A 20,201-nucleotide genomic window follows, 5' to 3' on the forward strand; every position below is an offset into this window, starting at 1 on the left:
TTAAGCCAGTGATGACCTTTAAAAATGTTGTCATGCAAATAACCTTATAACAACACAATGAGAGGGAAAACCCAAATCATTTCATGAAATTAACTCTTCACTTTTCAGTGTGCCCTTTCATCATAACACATAGTCTAACACAAAACAGATTACATAGTTGTCACCAATGACCACCATGATGTTGCCTCCCCATATCATATCTCCTGACTTGTGTGTGCATCTGTCTGCCTCCAGCGTTTGTCTCCGGATGTGTCTCCTGTCAAACTCGGCATATTCAAAATGGACCTCAGTATCATTTTCCATTAACCTTGTTCTTTCTCCTCACCATCACCTACTCACCCAAACTGGAAACCTAAAAGTCAGCCTTAACTGTTTACTGTGTCCTGCCCTTCCGTATCCAGTCATTCTTTTGATTGATTTTACTACCTTCTTAATATTGTTCAAATATACTGTCCTCCACTTCCCCACAACCTCAGTTTTGTCCTTCATCAGTTCTTGCCTAGATTATTTCAGAAACATCCCAATTCATCTCTCCATCTCATTCTCCTCTGATCCATTCTCCATTCTGCTAGAGTGATTATTTTATTATATTTTTGAATCAAATTTTGAGGTATAGTTTACATATCTTAACTCACTTTAAGCCCACTCATTTTAAGCCTACAGTTTGAGTTTTGACAAATATAAAGAAGAACAAAATTTCTGTCACCCCAAAAAGTTCTCTAGTGGCACTTTGTACCCCTACACTTCACCTTAGGCAGCACTGATGGGACTTCTGGCCAAAGTGGACACTTAATTTTTTTTTTTTTTTTTAACATTTATTATTGAGAGACAGAGAGACAGAGCATGAACATGGGAGGGGCAGAGAGAGGGAGAGACACAGAATCTGAAGCAGGCTCCAGGCTCTGAGCTGTCAGCACAGAGCCCCACGTGGGGCTCGAACTCACAAACCATGAGATCATGACCTGAGCCGAAGTCAGATGCTTAACTGACTGAGCCACCCAGGCGCCCCAAAATGGACATTTATTTTATTTTATTTTTAAATTTTTTTTAACATTTATTTATTTTTGAGACAGAGAGAGACAGAGCATGAACAGGGGAGGGTCAGAGAGAGGGAGACACAGAATCTGAAACAGGCTCCAGGCTCTGAGCTGTCAGCACAGAGCCCGACGCGGGGCTCGAACTCATGGACCGCGAGATCATGACCTGAGCCGAAGTCAGCCGCTTAACCGACTGAGCCACCCAGGCGCCCCCAAAATGGACATTTAAAAACATAAATCTCACCATGTTGCGTGCACCCTCGCTTCAGAATGCTGTATTCCCCGCTGCTTACGTGATCAAATCTAAAGTCTTTTGCATGACCCTTTATGTTTCTCCTGAGCTGGCTTGACCTCTGCCTACCATTACTTGCTCTTCTCCTCCCTTCCACTCTGCCTTCCTTCCACGTGGAGCTTCTTACAACTGTGCGAGTGTGCCAGACTCTTAACTTCCCTATGCCTTTGCACGTACATGTTGTTCTCTAAACCTACAGTTTCTTTTCTTTCTCTTATCCTCTTCTCCAACTAGTTAATTCTTGTTTGTTTTTTAGAAGTCAGCTTTGTATCTTCTCTTCCCCTTGGGTAAGATGGGTTGCCTTCACATGTACCCCTGTAACATCTTGTACAAGCTTCTGTCATAGCCATTATCCTGTTGTATTTTGTCTGTTACCTTGTCTGTCTTTCCTTCTAAACAGAGCTCCTAATAATAGGAACTGTGTCTTTTATCTTTGTATCTCTTAGCAAATAGTTGAAACTCTAGATTATAGTTCCACATTTCTGCCTTATTCACTTAACAAATCAAAAACATTTTTCATATTCCTACATACTTTATTACTTTTGATGCATAATTTATTAAAACTATTCTACTTCTGTTGGACATTTGCTTCTAATCCTTCAGTCTTATTATTAATATAACTTCAGTGAACGTCTTTGTATCAAGTTCTTACTCTAAGTAACTTATTTTAAAAAAAAAAATTTCATGTTCATTTATTTTTGAGAGAGATAGACAGAGCGTGAGCTAGGGAGGGGCAGAGAGAGAGTGGGGGGGGAGACATAGAATCTGAAGCAGGCTCTGGGCTTTGAACTGTCAACACAGAGTCTGACGCGGGGCTCAAACTTACGACCTATGAGATTATGACCTGAGCCAAAGTCAGATGCTTAACCAACTGAGCCACCCCGGGTCCCATAGATAACTTCTTAAATTTTAAGATCCCCAAAATCCCAAAGTAGGATATTTCAGTTACAGAATAAGGACATTTTTAATGATTCCTGGAATATAGCTAATGGCTCTCTAAAATAGTTGTATAAAGGGGCTCCTGGGTGGCTCAGTCTGTTAGTCATCCAACTTTGGCTCAGGTCATGATCTTGTGGTTCGTGAGTTCGAGCCTCACGTTGGGCTCTGAGCTGTCAGCACAGAGCCTGGATCCTGCTTCAGATTCTATGTGCCCCTTTCTCTCTGCCCCTCTCCTATTCACACTGTTTCTCTCTCTCTCTCTCTCTCTCTCTCTCAAACATAAAAAACATTTTTTTTAAATAGTTGTATAAAATGTATGCTAGAGCCTTGCAAGCACCAGCTACTTGATATTTTTGGTTGATTTAGTAGCTTTAATAAAATGTTTTAATATGCATTTTTGATAGTGAACACGAGTATTTTTCCATATTATATTTCTTCTTGTAAAAATTCTATTTTTGTCCTTTATCCATTTGTCTGTTTGACTTGTAAGGTTTTTTTTCTTACCAATTTATATTACTCTTTTTGTTTTAAGTTTATTTATTTGGAGAGAGAGGGAGAGAGCACTCGCATGAATGGGGGAGGGGCAGAGAAAAAGGAGAGAAAGGACCCAAGCAGGCTCTGTGCTATCAGCACAATGCTGGGCTCGATCCCAGGACTGTCAGATCATGACCTGAGCCGAAATCAAGAGTCAGATGTCCAATGAGCTGAGCCACCCAGGCGCCCCATTCTTAATATACTGTAGATAGTAATTCTCATATAAATACTGTAGGGATTTTTTTTTTTTTTTTTACAAATGTATCTATTGCTTTCACTGTGTAGTATAAAGAAAGCACTTTTATTTATAGACATAATCTGAAGAGTTCTTAAGATACTTGGAACAGGTCTGGGTAGCTGTACTCCAGACACCATAGTTTTTGTCCTATATTAGCAATTTTTTAGAGTGCTACAATCAAATGTTTACCCTTAGGTAGCAACCATTTGGCTTTTACTGTGGGTTGTAGTGACCTCTAGTTAAACAATGTTCCTTACATAATGGCCAAATCCATTTTGTTACCCAGGAAGTTTGTTCTTAAAGTACAGCCCATACATGAGTAAATAGGTAAGTAACGTATGTTGTTGGGTCTCTAAGGTCTAAAATAGCTGTCAATGAAAAACAAACCAGAAACAACGAACTAAGAGAAAAGGATAATGAGTGTTCGAATCAGGCTTGCAGAGATTAAAATAAAATTTGACAGTTGGGTTTCAGCATTGAGTAGATAGGACCTATCTGTCAAGAGATTCTACTGTCTCCTTAATACACATTTCTATTGACATTTGGTGATTGCTTTGGGAAGACAAATGCAAACATTGCACACAACAGTGGCACTTCCTCTTGGAGAGGTTACTAAATGTCCCATTCAGTTTCTTTGTTTTGTTGTTTCCTGGTGCTGATGTTGTGTGTTGGTACTAGTCTTGCCACAGACTACTGTTGTCAACCAGACAACAGAATTACTCAGGGAGGTTTTGGTTTTTAATTAATGCCAGGATCTCCCCCTACAGAAATTCAGTAGATGTAGGGTGGGCCTGGGACATTTATATCTCAAGTGGCTAGCACCCTACTTTTTAAGTAAGGAGAAAAAAGAGAGGGTGATACATTGGTAGGAGGGTGATAGTGTTGAGGACAATTTTTTTAAGTGGGTATTTTATTTATTTGTACTTAAACCTATAAACCAACCAGCCAAACTGATACTATTACCATGCTACATTAAAATACAAAACATCTTTCTACAAATAACTAGAATAACGAAGAAATTAGGAGTTGTAGTAAAATAACACAGGGGGCAGAGGAAACCAATGAAGCACATTATAGCTTGACCCTTCATCATAACATTTGAGGTTACTAATAAGTAAAGCCTCACAAACTCAGAAAATACAAGTAATCCTTCATCATTTGCCTTTGTATTTTTACTTCCTATTCTTGAAGTTGGATTCTAGAACCTAAAGATATCCAAATTAGTGTTATATCTAGTTACTTGTAGCCAGAAGCATCTTTTTATCATGTTGTCCATAGCAGCCAATGCTACTGAAACCTCTTCGATTAGATTCCAATCGTACCTTCTCAGTTGAAACAATAAGCATAATGAGATACAGTATCAAGGCAGAGATACAGGGCCCTAAAAGACAAATCATAAGAGAAGTAATACAGCCACTGCCCAAACTGAGATTGAATAATATACTCATCATGTCACACATCTTCAGGCTGTGTGTTCACAGAGTACTTTGGGAATAAACCTATTACTTGCTGGGTACTAAGATGCTTAGCACTTTAATAAAGTGCTAAATATTAAGTAACATTAATTAATATTTAATTAATTAATTAACTAATATCAAAAAATATTTAATAAAGCATTTTACACTGTGGCTTTCCCCAGCAGTTTCTAAGATGGACTCCAAGTCACTGACAGAATTTTGCTGGAACTGGATCTGGGATTGCAGGGATTCCTCTCCATAGTTGTGGAGCTGACTATTCCAGGCTTGGGGGCACCAGATCTAACTGTTCCAGAAATGGTTGCTCCAAGACTGGCTGTTCCAGGTCTGGTTACTCCATATTGGAAGGTTTCCGGAAGTGTTCGTCAGGTATCCCCAGTGATAGGAAGAGAAGCCTGGGTATTCTGTAGTTGCTGAGCCATTCTGAGTCATACTGTTGCTGTTCTTTGGCCACTTCTGCCACCTCTTACATTTCATTCTCTGGTTCTGGGACCAGGATTTAACCTGCTTATAGCTAAGGTTCGGAATGTTGGAAAGTTCTTGCATCTGCTGGAGACTGAGGTATTTCTGTCTCTGGAATCTGTCATTGAGTACATATAGCTGGGTCTAAGAGAACCCGGTTCTGATCTTCTGTTTCTTGCCCTGGGCCATATCTTCCTTCTTCACTGTGCTCTCCTCTACAAAAGTGGGTAGTGGTTTTACTCTGGGACTGGTGGAAGAAACGAAGCTGTCCTGAATAAGCAGACCATGGAGGAAGGAAGAGGAGAGACGGTCTCCGTGTAGGGTGTCTCAGCAGATGACATGCAAGGATGCATAATTTTCTTCAGGCCCATAAATCTCAGACATTGGAGAAGACTCCCTAGAATTGGGTGCTTCAGGGCAAGGAGGGCACTGGGCCTGAACTGGATCCACATTCATGTTGCTGAACTGAAGGTAGAAGGAAAAAAAAAAAAGAGAGCAAGATTATAAGAAAGGCCCAGGTTTACATACCGAGGTGGAAGAACTTAGAGAAATATGAAGATCTCCAGATGTAAGAGTGTCAGAAGGATGGGAATGAAGTGGGTCACCACCGCAATAGCAGGAGCCAGCCAGTCCAATCTAGCGAAAGGTCGAGGACAATTTTTGATAACCTAATTGAGGTATAATCTACATGCCATATAATTTGCCCATTTTAGGTGAAATTTAGTAAATGTACTGAGCTGTGCAACCATCATCTATTTCCCTAATGACTAATGATGTTGAGTGTCTTTTCAAGTGCTTATTGGCCATTCGTGTATCTTTGGAGAAATCTCCAAATTTTTTGCTGATTTTTTTTCTATTATTTGTCTTACTATTAAATTATACTAATTTTTCAAATTTTAAATACAGTTCCTTTATTAGATACGTGATTTGCATATTTCTCTCCAATGGTGTATTTTGTTTTATTTGATTATTATTTTTTTTTATTTTTATTTTTTAACGTTTATTTGTTTTTGAGACAGAGAGAAACAGAGCATGAACGGGGGAGAGTCAGGGAGGGGGAGACACAGAATCTGAAACAGGCTCCAGGCTCTGAGCTGTCAGCACAGAGCCCGACGCGGGGCTCGAACTCACGGACCGCGAGATCATGACCTGAGCTGAAGTCGGATGCTTAACCGACTGAGCCACCCAGGCGCCCCTGATTATTATTTTTTTAAGTTTATTTATTTTGAGAGAGCTAGAAGGTACGCTAGTGGGAGAGGGGCAGAGAGAGAGGGAGAGAATCCCAAACAGTCTCAGTACTATCAGCGCAGAACCCGATGTAGGGCTCGAACTCCCAAACTGCAAGATCACACCCTGAGCCAAAGTCGGACACTTAACTGACTGAGCTACCCAGGCACCCCTCCAATGGTGTATTTTAAGACACAAAAAGGTTTTAAAAAGAAAAAGAACTTTTTCTTGTATGGACGGAAAATCGGGTTTTAATTTCTACCGACGTGTGAGAACATGATGGTATGCTCCTCCACTAAATGCTCCTCCACATTTACCCTATTCTCCAGCCTCCAGGGGCCTATAGACCACCCCCTCCTATGGGTAAACCACCAGGAACAATTGTAAGACCCTCTGCTCCACCAGCAAGACCATCTGTTCCTGTGACCAGGCCGCCTATCCCAATACCACCACCACCACCGCCTCCTCCTCCACCTCCACCTCCTCCGCCAGTAATAAAGCCACAGACTTCAGCTGTGGAACAGGAGCGCTGGGATGAAGATTCTTTCTATGGCCTCTGGGATACAAATGATGAACAAGGACTGAATTCAGAATTTAAACCAGAACCTGGAACAATCCCATCTGCTCCAGTGTTACCACCCCCACATGTTCACCCTCCCATCCCCCCTCCTGGCCCAATGCCTATGGGTCTGCCACCGATGTCCAAACCACCCCCAGTGCAGCAGACTGTTGATTATGGCCATGGCCGAGGTGAGTAATGGTGACAGCTTTGTATTTGGGATTCTCAGGAAATCGTGAGCTTCAGCTTTGTCTTCTCTAGGCTTCATTCTTACAGTGTTTTATCCCTGATTTGGTTCACCAGATATGTCCACTAATAAAGTTGAACAGATACCCTATGGAGAAAGAATAACTTTGCGCCCAGATCCACTACCTGAAAGATCAACTTTTGAGACAGGTAGGAGTCCCAGAGAGATCAGTATTTTTAAACCTTTTAGGACCTAATTATCATGTGATTTTGATAAGGTTATCTGGGCCTCCCTTTAATATAGCTGAAAGATTCATAAGTTGAATTTAGGACAATAATTTATACTAGCTCTAAAGTTAGATTTGCACTTTTCTGCTTTTATTTCAGAAAAGGGATATAGCTCTTACTTTGTACTAATTGTTTTTGTAGAACATGCAGGCCAACGTGATCGTTATGATAGAGACAGAGACCGTGAGCCTTATTTTGATCGTCAAAGTAATGTCATGGCAGATCATCGAGATTTCAAAAGGGATCGAGAAACACACAGAGACCGAGAACGGGATCGTGGTGTTATTGACTATGACCGGGATCGATTTGATAGAGAACGCCGACCTCGAGATGATAGGTACGTGTTATGAAAAATACCTTTTTGCCAGGTGTACACATTACCATAGACTTACGTTCAGCAAAAGTCGTTGTATCTAAGGGAAATTTGGTAAATGATGTATACTTCTCATACATGTGTGTGTAATTTGGAGAAGGAAAAGCAGTTCCAGACCAATCTGCAGGAAACGAGATGCTTGAGTTTTCTGAGCTTGAATTCCAGAGAATTAAATGGGAGATGGAGATAGCCTGTAAGGAAAGGAAATAGTATTGTCAATAAAGGTACAGTCATTACTTCATTAGTAGGTAAACAACGTATTTTTGCAGTTCATGAGCCCTTTAGACGTCTGTGTGCAAGGCAGATCTAAATGGAAAAGTGGGGCACCTGGGTGGCTCAGTCGGTTAAGCATCTTGATTTCAGCCCAGGTCATGTCGTGAGATCATGCCACGTGTTGGGCCCCCCTGTGCTGAGCACAGAGCCTGCTTATGATTCTGTCTCTCCCTCTCTCTCTGCCCCTCCCCCCTCAAAAAAATAAAATAAAAGGAAAAGCAAAATAAAAATAAAAATATTGACTGTGTAGTAGCTACCCATGGAGAAAATTGGGCAGATAGTGGTATTGCATTGTAATACAGAGACCTCCTTTTTTTGTTTTTTTTAAATTTTCTAAAGTATTTCCTGTTACACCTCTAGGACTCAGTCATATCGAGACAAAAAAGACCATTCCTCATCCAGAAGAGGGGGATTTGATAGGCCATCCTATGACCGGAAGTCTGACCGACCAGCCTACGAAGGACCATCCATGTTTGGAGGTAGAACAAGTGCCTTATTAACTATGAGGATGTTGAGAATACAGACCACTGGAGATGTTTCCCCCTATAGCTGTGGATTTAAACTTTCAGAATAAAATGAATGCTCCGATTTATCAGAGATGGGAGCATTATCATCAAAAATAGCAATGTAATTAATGAAAGAAAACATAAATTGTTCTTTGGTATTATTAAAGAAGTTTTGGAAAATAGAAACAAAATCAGTTATAATCCCACCTCCTACCACACCACAACAACTATAATTTTGTATGTTTCTTCTCATTCTCTTTTCACGTATGTATTAATGAAGTTGTAATCAAAGTGTAAATAGAATTTCTTTATCATGTTTATTCTCAGTGATACGTAACATTTTTCTGTATGTAAACCTATTATAATAATGGTTCTATGATATACCATTGAGTGGATAAAGTAGGAGACTCTTATTATTGGACATTTAGGTTGCTTTTTGTTTTTCACTGTTATACACCTAAACCAAAAATGCATACCTATTTGTAAGAACAAGCTTTCCTAAGCTAGTAACTCTTGTTCTTAAAACTGTAAAACCAGAAGTTATAGACAGACTGTAAGTCATACTTGGGACTATCAGCAAAGTATGTATTATTCTTCTATGTCCTGTTGCTTAACTTTTTCCCTAAATTTAATACAAACAAAGATGAAGTCAGTGTTTTTCAGAGCATTCTATTTGCCCAAAATCATATACCTAAATCTTTTCATTTTCTTGATTTCAAGAAATGTAAATTTACATTACTTTAAACTTTCTCTGATTAAGGTTTAGAAGTGGCCTCCAAATCATCATGAATTTTATTACCTTAGGATGACTGAAGAGAGTTAAAATTTTAAATAATTACCATGTAAATAGTAATTTTGTTCAATTGCTGGAATCCTAGGAGAACGAAGAACTTATCCAGAGGAGCGAATGCCCCTGCCAGCTCCTTCACTAAGCCACCAGCCACCTCCAGCCCCACGGGTTGAGAAGAAACCCGAATCTAAGAACGTAGATGATATTTTGAAACCACCTGGCCGAGAGAGCAGACCTGAGAGAGTGAGTCCTGTGTAGTTGACTAGCTTTCTTGCAAATCAGAAGCTATCAGGAGATCTTTTTAATACCCTGAACGTAATTTCTCTACTTTTCTGTGACATGGTAATAATATCAGATTCAAGGCATCTTATCATCTACAAGTCACCATATAAATTCATGAATTGCCTAACCTATAGAATTTAAGAAATTAGAACTTAATTGCTTGGCAAAAAAAGATGTCGAAAATTTTACAAAACAATTCATAAGAACTTCATTAATTGCATTTTGAAGAGGGCAGGAGGGGAAGTGGATTTGGTTCTATGGTATGTGGAACAAAAAAAGGGAGAATTAGGAGACTTGATTTATTTGGGCTTATTTTCCTTGTGACCCCCAAATATATATGTTCTTTATTTTGTTTTCTTTCATTTTAATTTTAATTCCAGTTAGTTAATAGTGTTACATTAGTTTCAGATGTACCAGATAGTGATTCAACAATTCCATGCATCACCCGGTGCTCATCGTAACACTTGCACTCCTTAATCCCCATCACCTATTTAACCTATCCCACCCAAGCCCCCTTCCCCTCTGGTAACTGTTAGTTTATTCTCTATACGTAAGAGTCTGTTTCTTGATTTGTCTCTCTCTGTTTCTCTTTTCTTTTTGCCCTTGCTCGTTTGTTTCTTAAATTCCACATATGAGTGAAATCATAAGGTGTTAGTCTTTCTCCGACTTATTTCACTCAGCATTATACTCTCTTGCTCCATCCATGTCATTGCAAATAGCAAGGTTTTATTCTTTTTTATGGTTAAATAATGTTCCGTAATTTATATATGTATATAAAAATGTATGTGTGTGTATTTATATATATATATATAAATGTATGTTTTATATATGTATATATATATATATATATATATATATAAATGTATGTTATATATATACCATATCTTATTTATACATTCATCTGTTGATGGACACTTGGGCTGCTTCCATATCTTGGCTATTGTAAATAATACTGCTATAAACATAGGGGTGCATGTATCCCTTTGAATTTATGTTTTTATATTCTTTGGGTAAATACCAGTAGTGTTATTGCTAGATCCTAGGGTAGTTCTGTTTTTAACTTTTTGAGGAACCTGTATACTGTTGTCCACAGTGGCTGCACCAGCTTGCATTCGCATCAGCCCTGCACGAGGGTTCCTTTTGCTCCACATTCTTGCCAACACCTGTTGATTCTTGTGTTGTTGATTTTAACCATTCTGACACGTGTCACATGCATACGTTCTTAAATTTATATTGCAGAATATTTAGATTTTGTTTCAGTAAACTGATGCTAGAGATTTCCATCAAATATTTTGACTACATATGACTATATAAGTCATTGTTGTAAAGTCTATTCCATCTATTATTAGTATAGCTATTCCAGCTTTCCTATGGTTGTCTGTTTGTATGATTTCTTTTTTTGCATCCTTTAATTTTCAGTCTATTTGTCTTTGAATCTAAAGTATGTCTCCTTTAGGGAGGTGGGTGGGGGGTGGGCTAAATAGGCGTTGGTATTAAGGAGGGCACTGGTTATGATCAGCACTGGTTATGATGAATCACTAAATTCCACTCCCGAAACCAATGTTACACTATATGTTAACTAACTAGAACTTAAGTAAAAAATTGAAAATACAAAATAAAGCATGTCTCCTTTAGAAAGCACAGCATATAGTTGGATCATGTTTTCCATTCACATTTTATTGTTATTATTGATATAGTTAGCTTAATTCCATTTTTGTATTATTCAATTGTATAGAGCTAAAACTGACTTATGTATATTGATCTTATATCCTGCAACATTGCTAAACTCTTTCATTCGAATTAATTTTTAGTGGATTCCCTAGGATTTTTTATATATGAGGTCATGTCATCTGCCGATAGAGAAGGTTTAGCTTCTTCTTTTACAATCTGAATCCCTTTTTTCTTTTTTTAACTCCCTCGTTGTCTGGCTAGAACCTCCAGTACAGTGTTGAATGGATGTGGTGAGAGTGGACATCTATGTTTATTCTTGTTTTTAGAAAACTTTCAGTATTTCACCATTAAGTATGCTGTTGCTATGGGTTTTCAGTAGATGCCCTTTATCAGGTTGAAGAGGGTTCCCTTCCCTTCCTAGTTTGTTGAATGTTTTCATCATGAAATAATGTTGAATTTTGTTGAATGCGTTCCCTGCATTAATTGAGATTTTGTTTGTTTGCTTTTTAATGTGTGTGATTTTATTCTTTTATATGTGATTTTTGTTTTCTTTATTCTGTTGATAATGATATATTAATTACAGTAATTGGCTTTTGGATGTTAATTTGCATCCCTGGGATAAATCCCATTTAGTCATGGTGTATAATTCTTTTTATATGTTGCTGGATTCCTTTTGCCAGTATTTTTTTTAGGGATTTTTGCATCCATATTCATAAGAGATATCTATAGTTTTCTTGTGATGTTTTGTCTGCTTTTGGCATCAGGGTATCTGCTTGATTTGAGATGCTGGACTCACAAAATGAGTAGGGAGTTCCTTCCTGTTCTATTTTTTGGAAGAGTTTGTAAAGAGTTCTTTAAATGTTTGTTGGAATTCAGTGATGTAGCCATCTGGGCCTCTGAGCTTTTCTTTGTAGGTAGTGTTTTTTGGTTACTCAATCAGCCTCTTCACTTGTCACAGATCTATTCAGGTTGTCTGTGTTTTCTGGGGTCAGTTTCAGTTGCCCTTTGTCTTTCTAGGGATTTGCCCATTTCACCTGAGGTGTCTAATATGTTGCTGTACAATGGTTCCTAGTATCCCTTTATAACCATTTTTTATTTCTATAAAGTTGGTAATCATGTCACTCCTTTCATTTCTGAGTCTAGTAATTTGAATATTTTCTCTTTTTTTCTTAGACTAGCTAAAGGTTTGTCAATTACGTTGATCTTTTCAAAGAACCAGCTTTTGGTTCCATTGATTTTTCTTTATTGTTTTTCAGTTCTCTATTTTATTGACTTCTGCTCTAATATTATTTCCTTCTTTCTGCTTGCTCTAGTTTAGTTTATTCTTTTTCTAGTATCTGAAGGTTAGGTTATTGATTTGAGTCTTTCTTCTTATTAATATAGGCAGTTATAGCTATAAACTTCCTTATAAGCACTGCTTTGGTTGCATCCCGTAAGTTTTGGCATTTTTATTTATCTCAAAGTATTTTCTGATTTTTAAATTTCTTCTTTGACCTATTGGTTATTTAGGAGTATGGTGTTTAATTTCCACATACTTGTGAATTTCTCAAATTTTTTCTTACTGTTCATTTCTAATTTCATTCCGTTATGTTCAGAGACATACTTTGTATTATTTCTACCCTTTCAAATTTGCTAAGGTTTGTTTCATGGTCTGTCATATGGTGTATCCGGAGAATGATAGGTCACCTAACTGAAAGACCTCATTGTAAAAAATATCTTCTCTGAGTGATTTTTTTGGTTTTTCATTGTGTTTCAGATTGTTGTTATAATGAGAGGATTGCCTGGCAGTGGAAAGACACATGTTGCAAAACTTATTCGAGTGAGTATGGGAAAGCCAGAGAATTGGTTGCTTTTGTTAGTCACTTGCCTTCATGCAAGCAGCATGGTGTCAATCCAGGTATTTCTCATTTGATCCATTCTTGTTGGCCCATGTGGGAGATGCTATCCCATAAACATCTTGTTCTGCTTAAACAGGTATTTTTGCCTCTGCTTGATTTGAATCCACAAGATTGCATATTATTTAGCCATGAGAAGGAACTTTGTTATTAACGTTCATTAATATATTCTATAAATTCTCTTTAACTCTCTTGACTGTATGATTCTTAGGATAAAGAGGTAGAATTTGGAGGACCTGCACCCAGAGTCCTAAGCTTGGATGATTACTTCATCACTGAAGTGGAAAAAGAAGAAAAAGACCCAGATTCTGGAAAGAAAGTGAAAAAGAAGGTATGGCATATTCCTCTCAGATTACATCTTGATTCATTAATAGTATTGGAAGGAAAACATGTTCAGAGAGTAATGTGGCTTTTTTTTTTTTTAATGTTTCTTTGTTTTTGTGAGAGAGAGAGAGAGAGGGAACAAGCCTGGGAGGGGCAGAGAGAGAGACGGGGAGACAGAATCCGAAGCAGGCTCCAGGCTCCTAGCTGTCAGCACAGAGCCTGACGCGGGACTTGAACTCATGAACCGCAAGATCATGACCTGAGTTGAAGTCAGACACTCAACTGACTGAGCCACCCGCTCGCCCCAGTAATGTGGCTTTTTTGAAGACAAAGAAAGACTTCTCTTTTTTGAACACAAATTTTAGTACTTAGGTGTGAAGGAAAGACTACAAAGTTATCTCTATCCTGGTGGTAACTAGGGAAGAGGTTTAGGAAGATTCTTTGTCTTTGCTAACTCCATATCTCTTCTGGGGTATCTTAGGTAATGGAATATGAATATGAAGCTGAGATGGAGGAGACCTACCGGACCAGCATGTTCAAAACTTTCAAAAAGACTCTGGATGATGGCTTTTTCCCCTTTATCATCCTGGATGCCATCAACGACAGAGTTAGACATTTTGACCAGTTTTGGAGCGCAGCAAAAACCAAGGGATTTGAGGTAAAAGAACTGTAGAGTACTTTGTGTTACCATGTAAGTGCTACATTCGTTTGCTTAATCACTGTTCATTCTTGCTTAGGTATATTTGGCTGAAATGAGTGCAGATAACCAGACTTGTGGCAAGAGAAATATTCATGGAAGAAAGCTTAAAGAAATAAATAAGGTGATTTTTGAAAACATAGGAGGTGTTGTATTCCAAACTTCATTTTGTTTGTATGATCACTGTTGTCTGGAAATAATTGTTTATCTCCTTTACTTTCAGAAAATCTTTTCTACCTTCTTTAGTAAATGTTTCTTATCCTTTGTATCTAAGTGAAAGAGGTGTGGCCTACCTCTTCCTGGAAGTAGCCTGTTAGACTTCACACTATCAGTTAAATTTGTCTTAGATGCTCACTTGGTCTTTCTTTGAGTAGTTTCCCGAGATAACTTGACCTCCTGAATCTCTCAACAGATGGCTGACCACTGGGAAACTGCACCTCGTCATATGATGCGTCTGGACATTCGTTCTCTGCTGCAAGATGCTGCTATTGAAGAGGTAAGTGTCCTTTGCCTTGAAAGCAGTGCAAAAGGGACCTTTTTTATACCTGCTTTATTTCAAAAAAATTTTAAATTACAGAAAAGTTGCATGAGTAATATAAGAACACCTATTCAACTTTCATTGAGATTTACTGATTGTTAATACTTTGCCACATTTTTCTCTACACAGAGAGATACGTCTTCTTACTTCTACTGTTATCACTGTTATTGTGAAACCGTTTAAGAATTAAGTTGTAAACCTCATAACCTTTAACCCCTCACCTCTAAATACAGTATTTGAGTAGGTATCTCCCGAGAACAAGGGCATTCTCTTAACAGAACTAGAAGTCTCAATTATCAAATTCAGGAAATTTAATACTGATAAAGTACTGTATTAAGTAGTACAAATTTCCTAAATTAAATTTCTTGAATTATCTCATATATAGTCCATGTTCACATTTCACCAGATGTTCCCATAATGTGCTTTAGAGCTATTTTTAAAAATCTAGGACCTGGTCTTTTAATATAAAAAATACTTTCTCAGCCATGTCATCGTCAAGAAAAACAAAGAATTTTTGGAGAGTGTAGACCATTTGTTTTGTAGAAGGCGCCTCAATTGGGTTTTGTCTGGGTGTTTCCACATGATTAGTTTTAAGTTAAACATTACCAGGGATGCTACATAAGTGATGCGGGGTCCTTAGTGCATCATATTAAAAGCCATGTGATGTCAGTTTATTTCATTCCTGATGATTGAAATGTTGATCACTTGGTTCAGGTGGTATCCATCAAATTTTTCTACCTTTATCCCTTTGTAATAATCTGTAATTTGATACCTTGTTAATATCCTGTTCCTCAAAAGATTTATCACTCATTGATAATTTTTGCCTACATCAGTTATATCATGGAAGAAGAGAGAGGTTTGTTTTTTTTTTTTAAATCAGTTGTGTACTTCTGTTTGGTTTGACAACCTGTGAATGAGGGTTTTCTATACTTCATGTTATCATTGTATTTTTATGTATTTTATCCCCCAGAGTCGTTCCTCAACCCATTTCCTCTGGTTTCTGCCCCAGCCATTCTCCAGAGACTTTCTCATGAAAGATTTCTATGACAGCAGATAATTCTCACTTCTGTTTCTTAATTTTGCAGCCACATATGACTTAGTTGACCCATGTCCACCTTCTTGACAACATATTTCTTTTGGCTACTGTGAGTCCACCTTCTCCCAGTTTTCCTCCTGCCTCTCTGGCCGTCCGTTTCAGTCTCCTTTGCTGGCTTTTCTTGCTACTCAGCCCTTAAATGTTGGAGTTCTTTAGGGCTCTGTCTTAGGCTCTTATCATTCTGCACATTTGATATAGATAATCTGTCTGGTAGCTTTGATTGCCACATAATGTGCCCTTGATATTAAACTGTCAAGACTGGAATGAATTTTAGCAGTATCGTAACACTAATTATGTTTTGGTAGAGAGGTTATGGGTGATTTTTATAATTCTACCATTGTTTTCCAAATTCTCTACCAAAAAACATATACTACTTTAGTGCATCTCAAATGCAGCCTATCCAGTATGTAAATCATACAGACCTGTTCCTCTTCTGGTATTCTCTATCTTAGTAATTAGACCCACCAATCACTTGGTTGCCGAAACCTTGACTCTTAGTACCTGTGTTACCCTTTGCTCTTTATTCTCTGTCCTACCAACTTTCAACCTTATCCTTCCACCATGTAGTCAGGCTCCAAGTTTTGTCAAGTTTACCTTATAAACACTTTTCTTACCCATTTCCTCTCTGTTTGCATTGCTTCCATTCTGGGCCAGGCTACGATCATCATACTTTTCACTATGTCCTTTCTTACATTTTGAAATTTGAATCATACACATGTTTTACTTGATTGGAAAAATGCCTGCTAAAGGTTTAGAAAGAAATCTTAGTAATCCATAGGCATTCAAAACAGGTAATCATCAGCTTAGAATAGATTATTATTCTCAAATTCATAGGGAATTATAAAGATGGGTAGCCTGAGAAAACGAAAAGCAGGAGTATCATTCTGTCTTTTATAAGTTCTGTTTCAAAGTTTAGGATTTAAACTTCCTTAGGGTGTAACAGTGAGTCTGTGCTGCCTTGCTCTGGGCACCTGTGCTTGTTTGAGGTCTCAATAAGGAACTCAACATTTTCCTAAATGTTAACTCATTGCTTTTTATTGGGATAATGTAGGTAGAGATGGAAGATTTTGATGCAAATATTGAAGAACAGAAGGAAGAAAAGAAAGATGCAGAGGAAGAGGAAAGCGAACTGGTAGGAGACAGACCAACCACTTTGAACAAAGTGTCTCTATTAAAATCCTTAAGGGTTTAATCTCAGATCTGTGATCAGATTACTGCTGCTGATATGCACCTTAATGGTCAAAGTTTCCATAATCATCTTTAAGGAGATTTTTGGATACTTTTTATTTTTCCCCTGACCAAAAGAACCTTCTACTGTACTGTTACATGAAAATTTTAGAATGCTAAGAAACATACCCTCCTAGTCACTCATCTATTATGGGTGGCTTTAGGGGAGTATACTTATGAAAGGGCATTCTCACATTCCAGCAGATATGTGGTACAACCTACCCAACATATGCATAATTGTCTCGTCTTTGCTACAAGATTTCAAAATTGAGTTTCTGTCAACTGAGGCAGAAGATCTTCTAGAATGAGGAGGCAGAGGGTTGCCACTGACTGCTGGATTTGTTCTTCTGCATTTTATCCTATTGAGTGATGGGGAAAATGATTTGACTGTGTAGGCAATGCATTTTGCTTAGGCTGATTAGAGGCTTTGTAGTGTGAGTTCAAAGTTCCCGTGTACCTACTGTAAATGCTTTTGATCACACTTCTGTAGAGATGTTTGCCTTACCCTGTCATTGAAAAATACGCGACCTGTAGAGTTATGTTACTTTCCAGTGTTTGCTAATGAGACACAGAGATTAGCAATGCCTTGAAAGAGTGTTTCTTTTTTAATTCAAAACATCATTTGTTTTATTTAATACTTCAGCCCTTGCTAAAGCTGCTTCTCATATTCTTCTGAAAATGTACAAAGCGAGAACCCTGATTCCTACCCCTAGAGAATACAGACTCTCTAAGAAGTGGTCCCATCAAACCCATGTGTGATACAGAGGACTCTGAAAAGAAACTGTGTGTACATAGAGATGGTGTCAACCTCTACATTCCTAGATTTCATATGCGGATTAAAAAATAAGCTTTAAAGATAATGGCATTTGAGTCTCAGTATGTTTTTTTTGTCTTTAAACAAAATATTTTTCTTAATTAGGTTGTTTTTTGACATATATGATCTAAAATGTAGGCAGGAAGTTCATTTAAAGGTCCACGCTGTTCTGGAATATGGCTAATGACCTCGTTAGCTCCTTGCAGCGTGTTTACTAGGAAGTGATCATGTGAGAATTCTATAATGTTAGCTTTCTGAAGCTCCGTCTTCCTTTTGTGGAGATTTCAGTTCAGGACATGGTTCATAACATCTGATTTGTGTAGGCGTAGATCAAAGCTTGGAACTTTTCATTGAATGTACTAATTATTTTGAAAAGTGGAACACGCTGTAAATACTCTATTTTTACACCAGAAACATGGCAAAGAAGCCTTAAAACTCTACCCTGCTGGACTATCTCTTTTATTTCCAAATGGCCTAACATTTCAAGCAGTGAGAAGATGATACAGTTGTAAGGAAGAACAGGGTGGTTCCAGCAGAAGGAAATTAATATACTCATTTTGCTTATCTTTATGTTATAAAACTTCTCTTAACCCATTCAAAAATGCAGAATCCAGATCTTCTACTATTGGGTTCCATTCCAACAGTAAAAGATTCTTGGAGAATTTTAACCAAAGGGTTAAGAGCAAGTCTCATGTCATTCAGACCATTTTCATTGAATTCTCAATAAACTTGGCATTTTCTACTCTGTGCTGATCAATGCAACTGGGTGAAATCCAAACTTTTCTTGGTTAAGAGAATCTTTTTTGGGGGTCATCGGTATGATATTTTTCCTTCTTTAGTGCTTTAGTGAATTTAGTAGATACGACTCAGAATTTATAGATATATTATTCTAGTGATGCTTAAGGTTTTCAGATGATTTTTGAGATATCACTTGTACAGATTTCATCAGTACTTTTAGCACCATCACTTCAGCATAGCTTTGTCTTGGTTTGTTCTAGAAATGTATTTGGGAAAGATGATATGACTTATAACCTGAAGTACTACCAAATAAGTTGAAAGTGAATTCTTAGTTTGACTTAAACACTAGAAATGTACAAAACCTATAGGTTTCCTGGAAGAATTCTGATGCTCCAGTACTCTAACACAACAGTTACTGTCATGAAACGTTCAACACACTTTCCACCTTACCTTTGTGTCAGTCTGTTCCATGACCTTGAATATTCCCAGCAGTAGATATATTAGTTCTTACAAGAAGATGCTGACACCTTTGATGAGTCTGTTCTGTACAGTAAGTCCTAATATTAAAGCTCTGTATGTTAGGGTTTAATTGAGAACAGGGTCCAAATGAAGGAAAAGAGGAATCATCACCATACACTTGCTAGGTGAATAAACGAAAAGGATTACTACATAATTAAATAGGTACATTGGAAAACTTGAAAATCTTATGGGACTTTGTTTGAAATAAACTACCCAGTTATTTTATTAAATAAAATATAAATTGCCTGTGGAGATTTCTGGTTTTTCGTATGATAGGAAAATATCATTTTAAAAGACATTGAAAACAATAATCTGGGTTCCAACTGACGCAGAAGAAATGCTCTCACATTGATTCAGTGAAACCAGCCTTTGTAAGATCGAACTGGTAAATGGGTTGAGTCATTTTTAAATGAAGTTGGAACTTCATAGTTGTGTTCAGTGATACCATTGTTTTCTTCTTTCTGTTGAGTAAAGTTACACAGAAATATAAAGTAGCTGTCTTGAAGAACACTCTTTGTACCTCATGGCTACTATCACTTGAGAATTGCAGTTGTATTTAGAAAATAAGCTAGCTAGTCATTAGAAGTCTTCTGCTACTCTGAATGATATTAATACTAGCACAGAAACGACCGTACGTCCTCTCCATATTTACTATTTACCTGTTGTTCAGACTACAGCCGGGTGTCCTGAACTGTAGCTGCCTCAAAGCGCCTTCATGATACTATTCTGAAGTGACTACTCTGAAATCTGGGCAGGGAAGTTTGGTGAATTGGTAATTCAGTTTCTTCAGAGATAATGAGACTGTGTTTTCCCTAAGGATATATATATATAGATATATATATATGTAACTAGTGAGTGGAAACTGAATCCGTTCCCAGTTTTAATGCTTTTCCAGTTCAACAGTGATATGCATGTATGTGTCTCTTTCTAACCCTTCGAGCTTCTCTCTGTGTGCGATTTAGGGTTACATTCCGAAAAGCAAATGGGAGATGGACACATCTGAGGCCAAGCTAGGTGGGTATTTCCTTTTTCCTGTTTTTATATGTGATACCTGATGGTAATGGTCATAGATCTTTCTGCTGTAAGAAGAACAAATTTCTCCCAAATTTCTGCTTTAAGCCAAGATTCTTGGCCTACCTTACGTCCTCAGTCTGTTGTGCTAGCTACATCTTGTTTAACTAGTTACATCTTGGGACAGAGTGAAAGAAGAGTATTTTAGAG

The 20,201-nt window shown here is 37.7% G+C and overlaps 1 protein-coding gene and 1 pseudogene across 3 annotated transcripts in view; one reads left to right on the forward strand and one right to left on the reverse strand.

The window, feature by feature from the left end:
* YLPM1 (YLP motif containing 1) overlaps nucleotides 1–20,201 on the forward strand; it is a 74,980-nt gene that overhangs the window by 35,947 nt on the left and 18,832 nt on the right. Inside the window, exons 7-18 of one of the 3 annotated variants that reach the window (XM_042990131.1) lie at nucleotides 6,534–6,954; nucleotides 7,067–7,159; nucleotides 7,379–7,574; nucleotides 8,244–8,362; nucleotides 9,268–9,422; nucleotides 12,889–12,951; nucleotides 13,239–13,358; nucleotides 13,833–14,009; nucleotides 14,089–14,172; nucleotides 14,461–14,544; nucleotides 16,734–16,814; nucleotides 19,943–19,994. In XM_042990131.1, the coding sequence (XP_042846065.1) occupies nucleotides 6,534–6,954; nucleotides 7,067–7,159; nucleotides 7,379–7,574; nucleotides 8,244–8,362; nucleotides 9,268–9,422; nucleotides 12,889–12,951; nucleotides 13,239–13,358; nucleotides 13,833–14,009; nucleotides 14,089–14,172; nucleotides 14,461–14,544; nucleotides 16,734–16,814; nucleotides 19,943–19,994 (1,645 nt within the window). The other 2 variants (XM_042990132.1, XM_042990133.1) reach the window with 2 other exon arrangements.
* On the reverse strand, nucleotides 4,493–5,433 carry LOC102960689 (annotated as a pseudogene).

The sequence above is a fragment of the Panthera tigris genome, chromosome B3 (genome assembly GCF_018350195.1).
Source record: "Panthera tigris isolate Pti1 chromosome B3, P.tigris_Pti1_mat1.1, whole genome shotgun sequence".
NCBI lineage: Eukaryota > Metazoa > Chordata > Mammalia > Carnivora > Felidae > Panthera > Panthera tigris.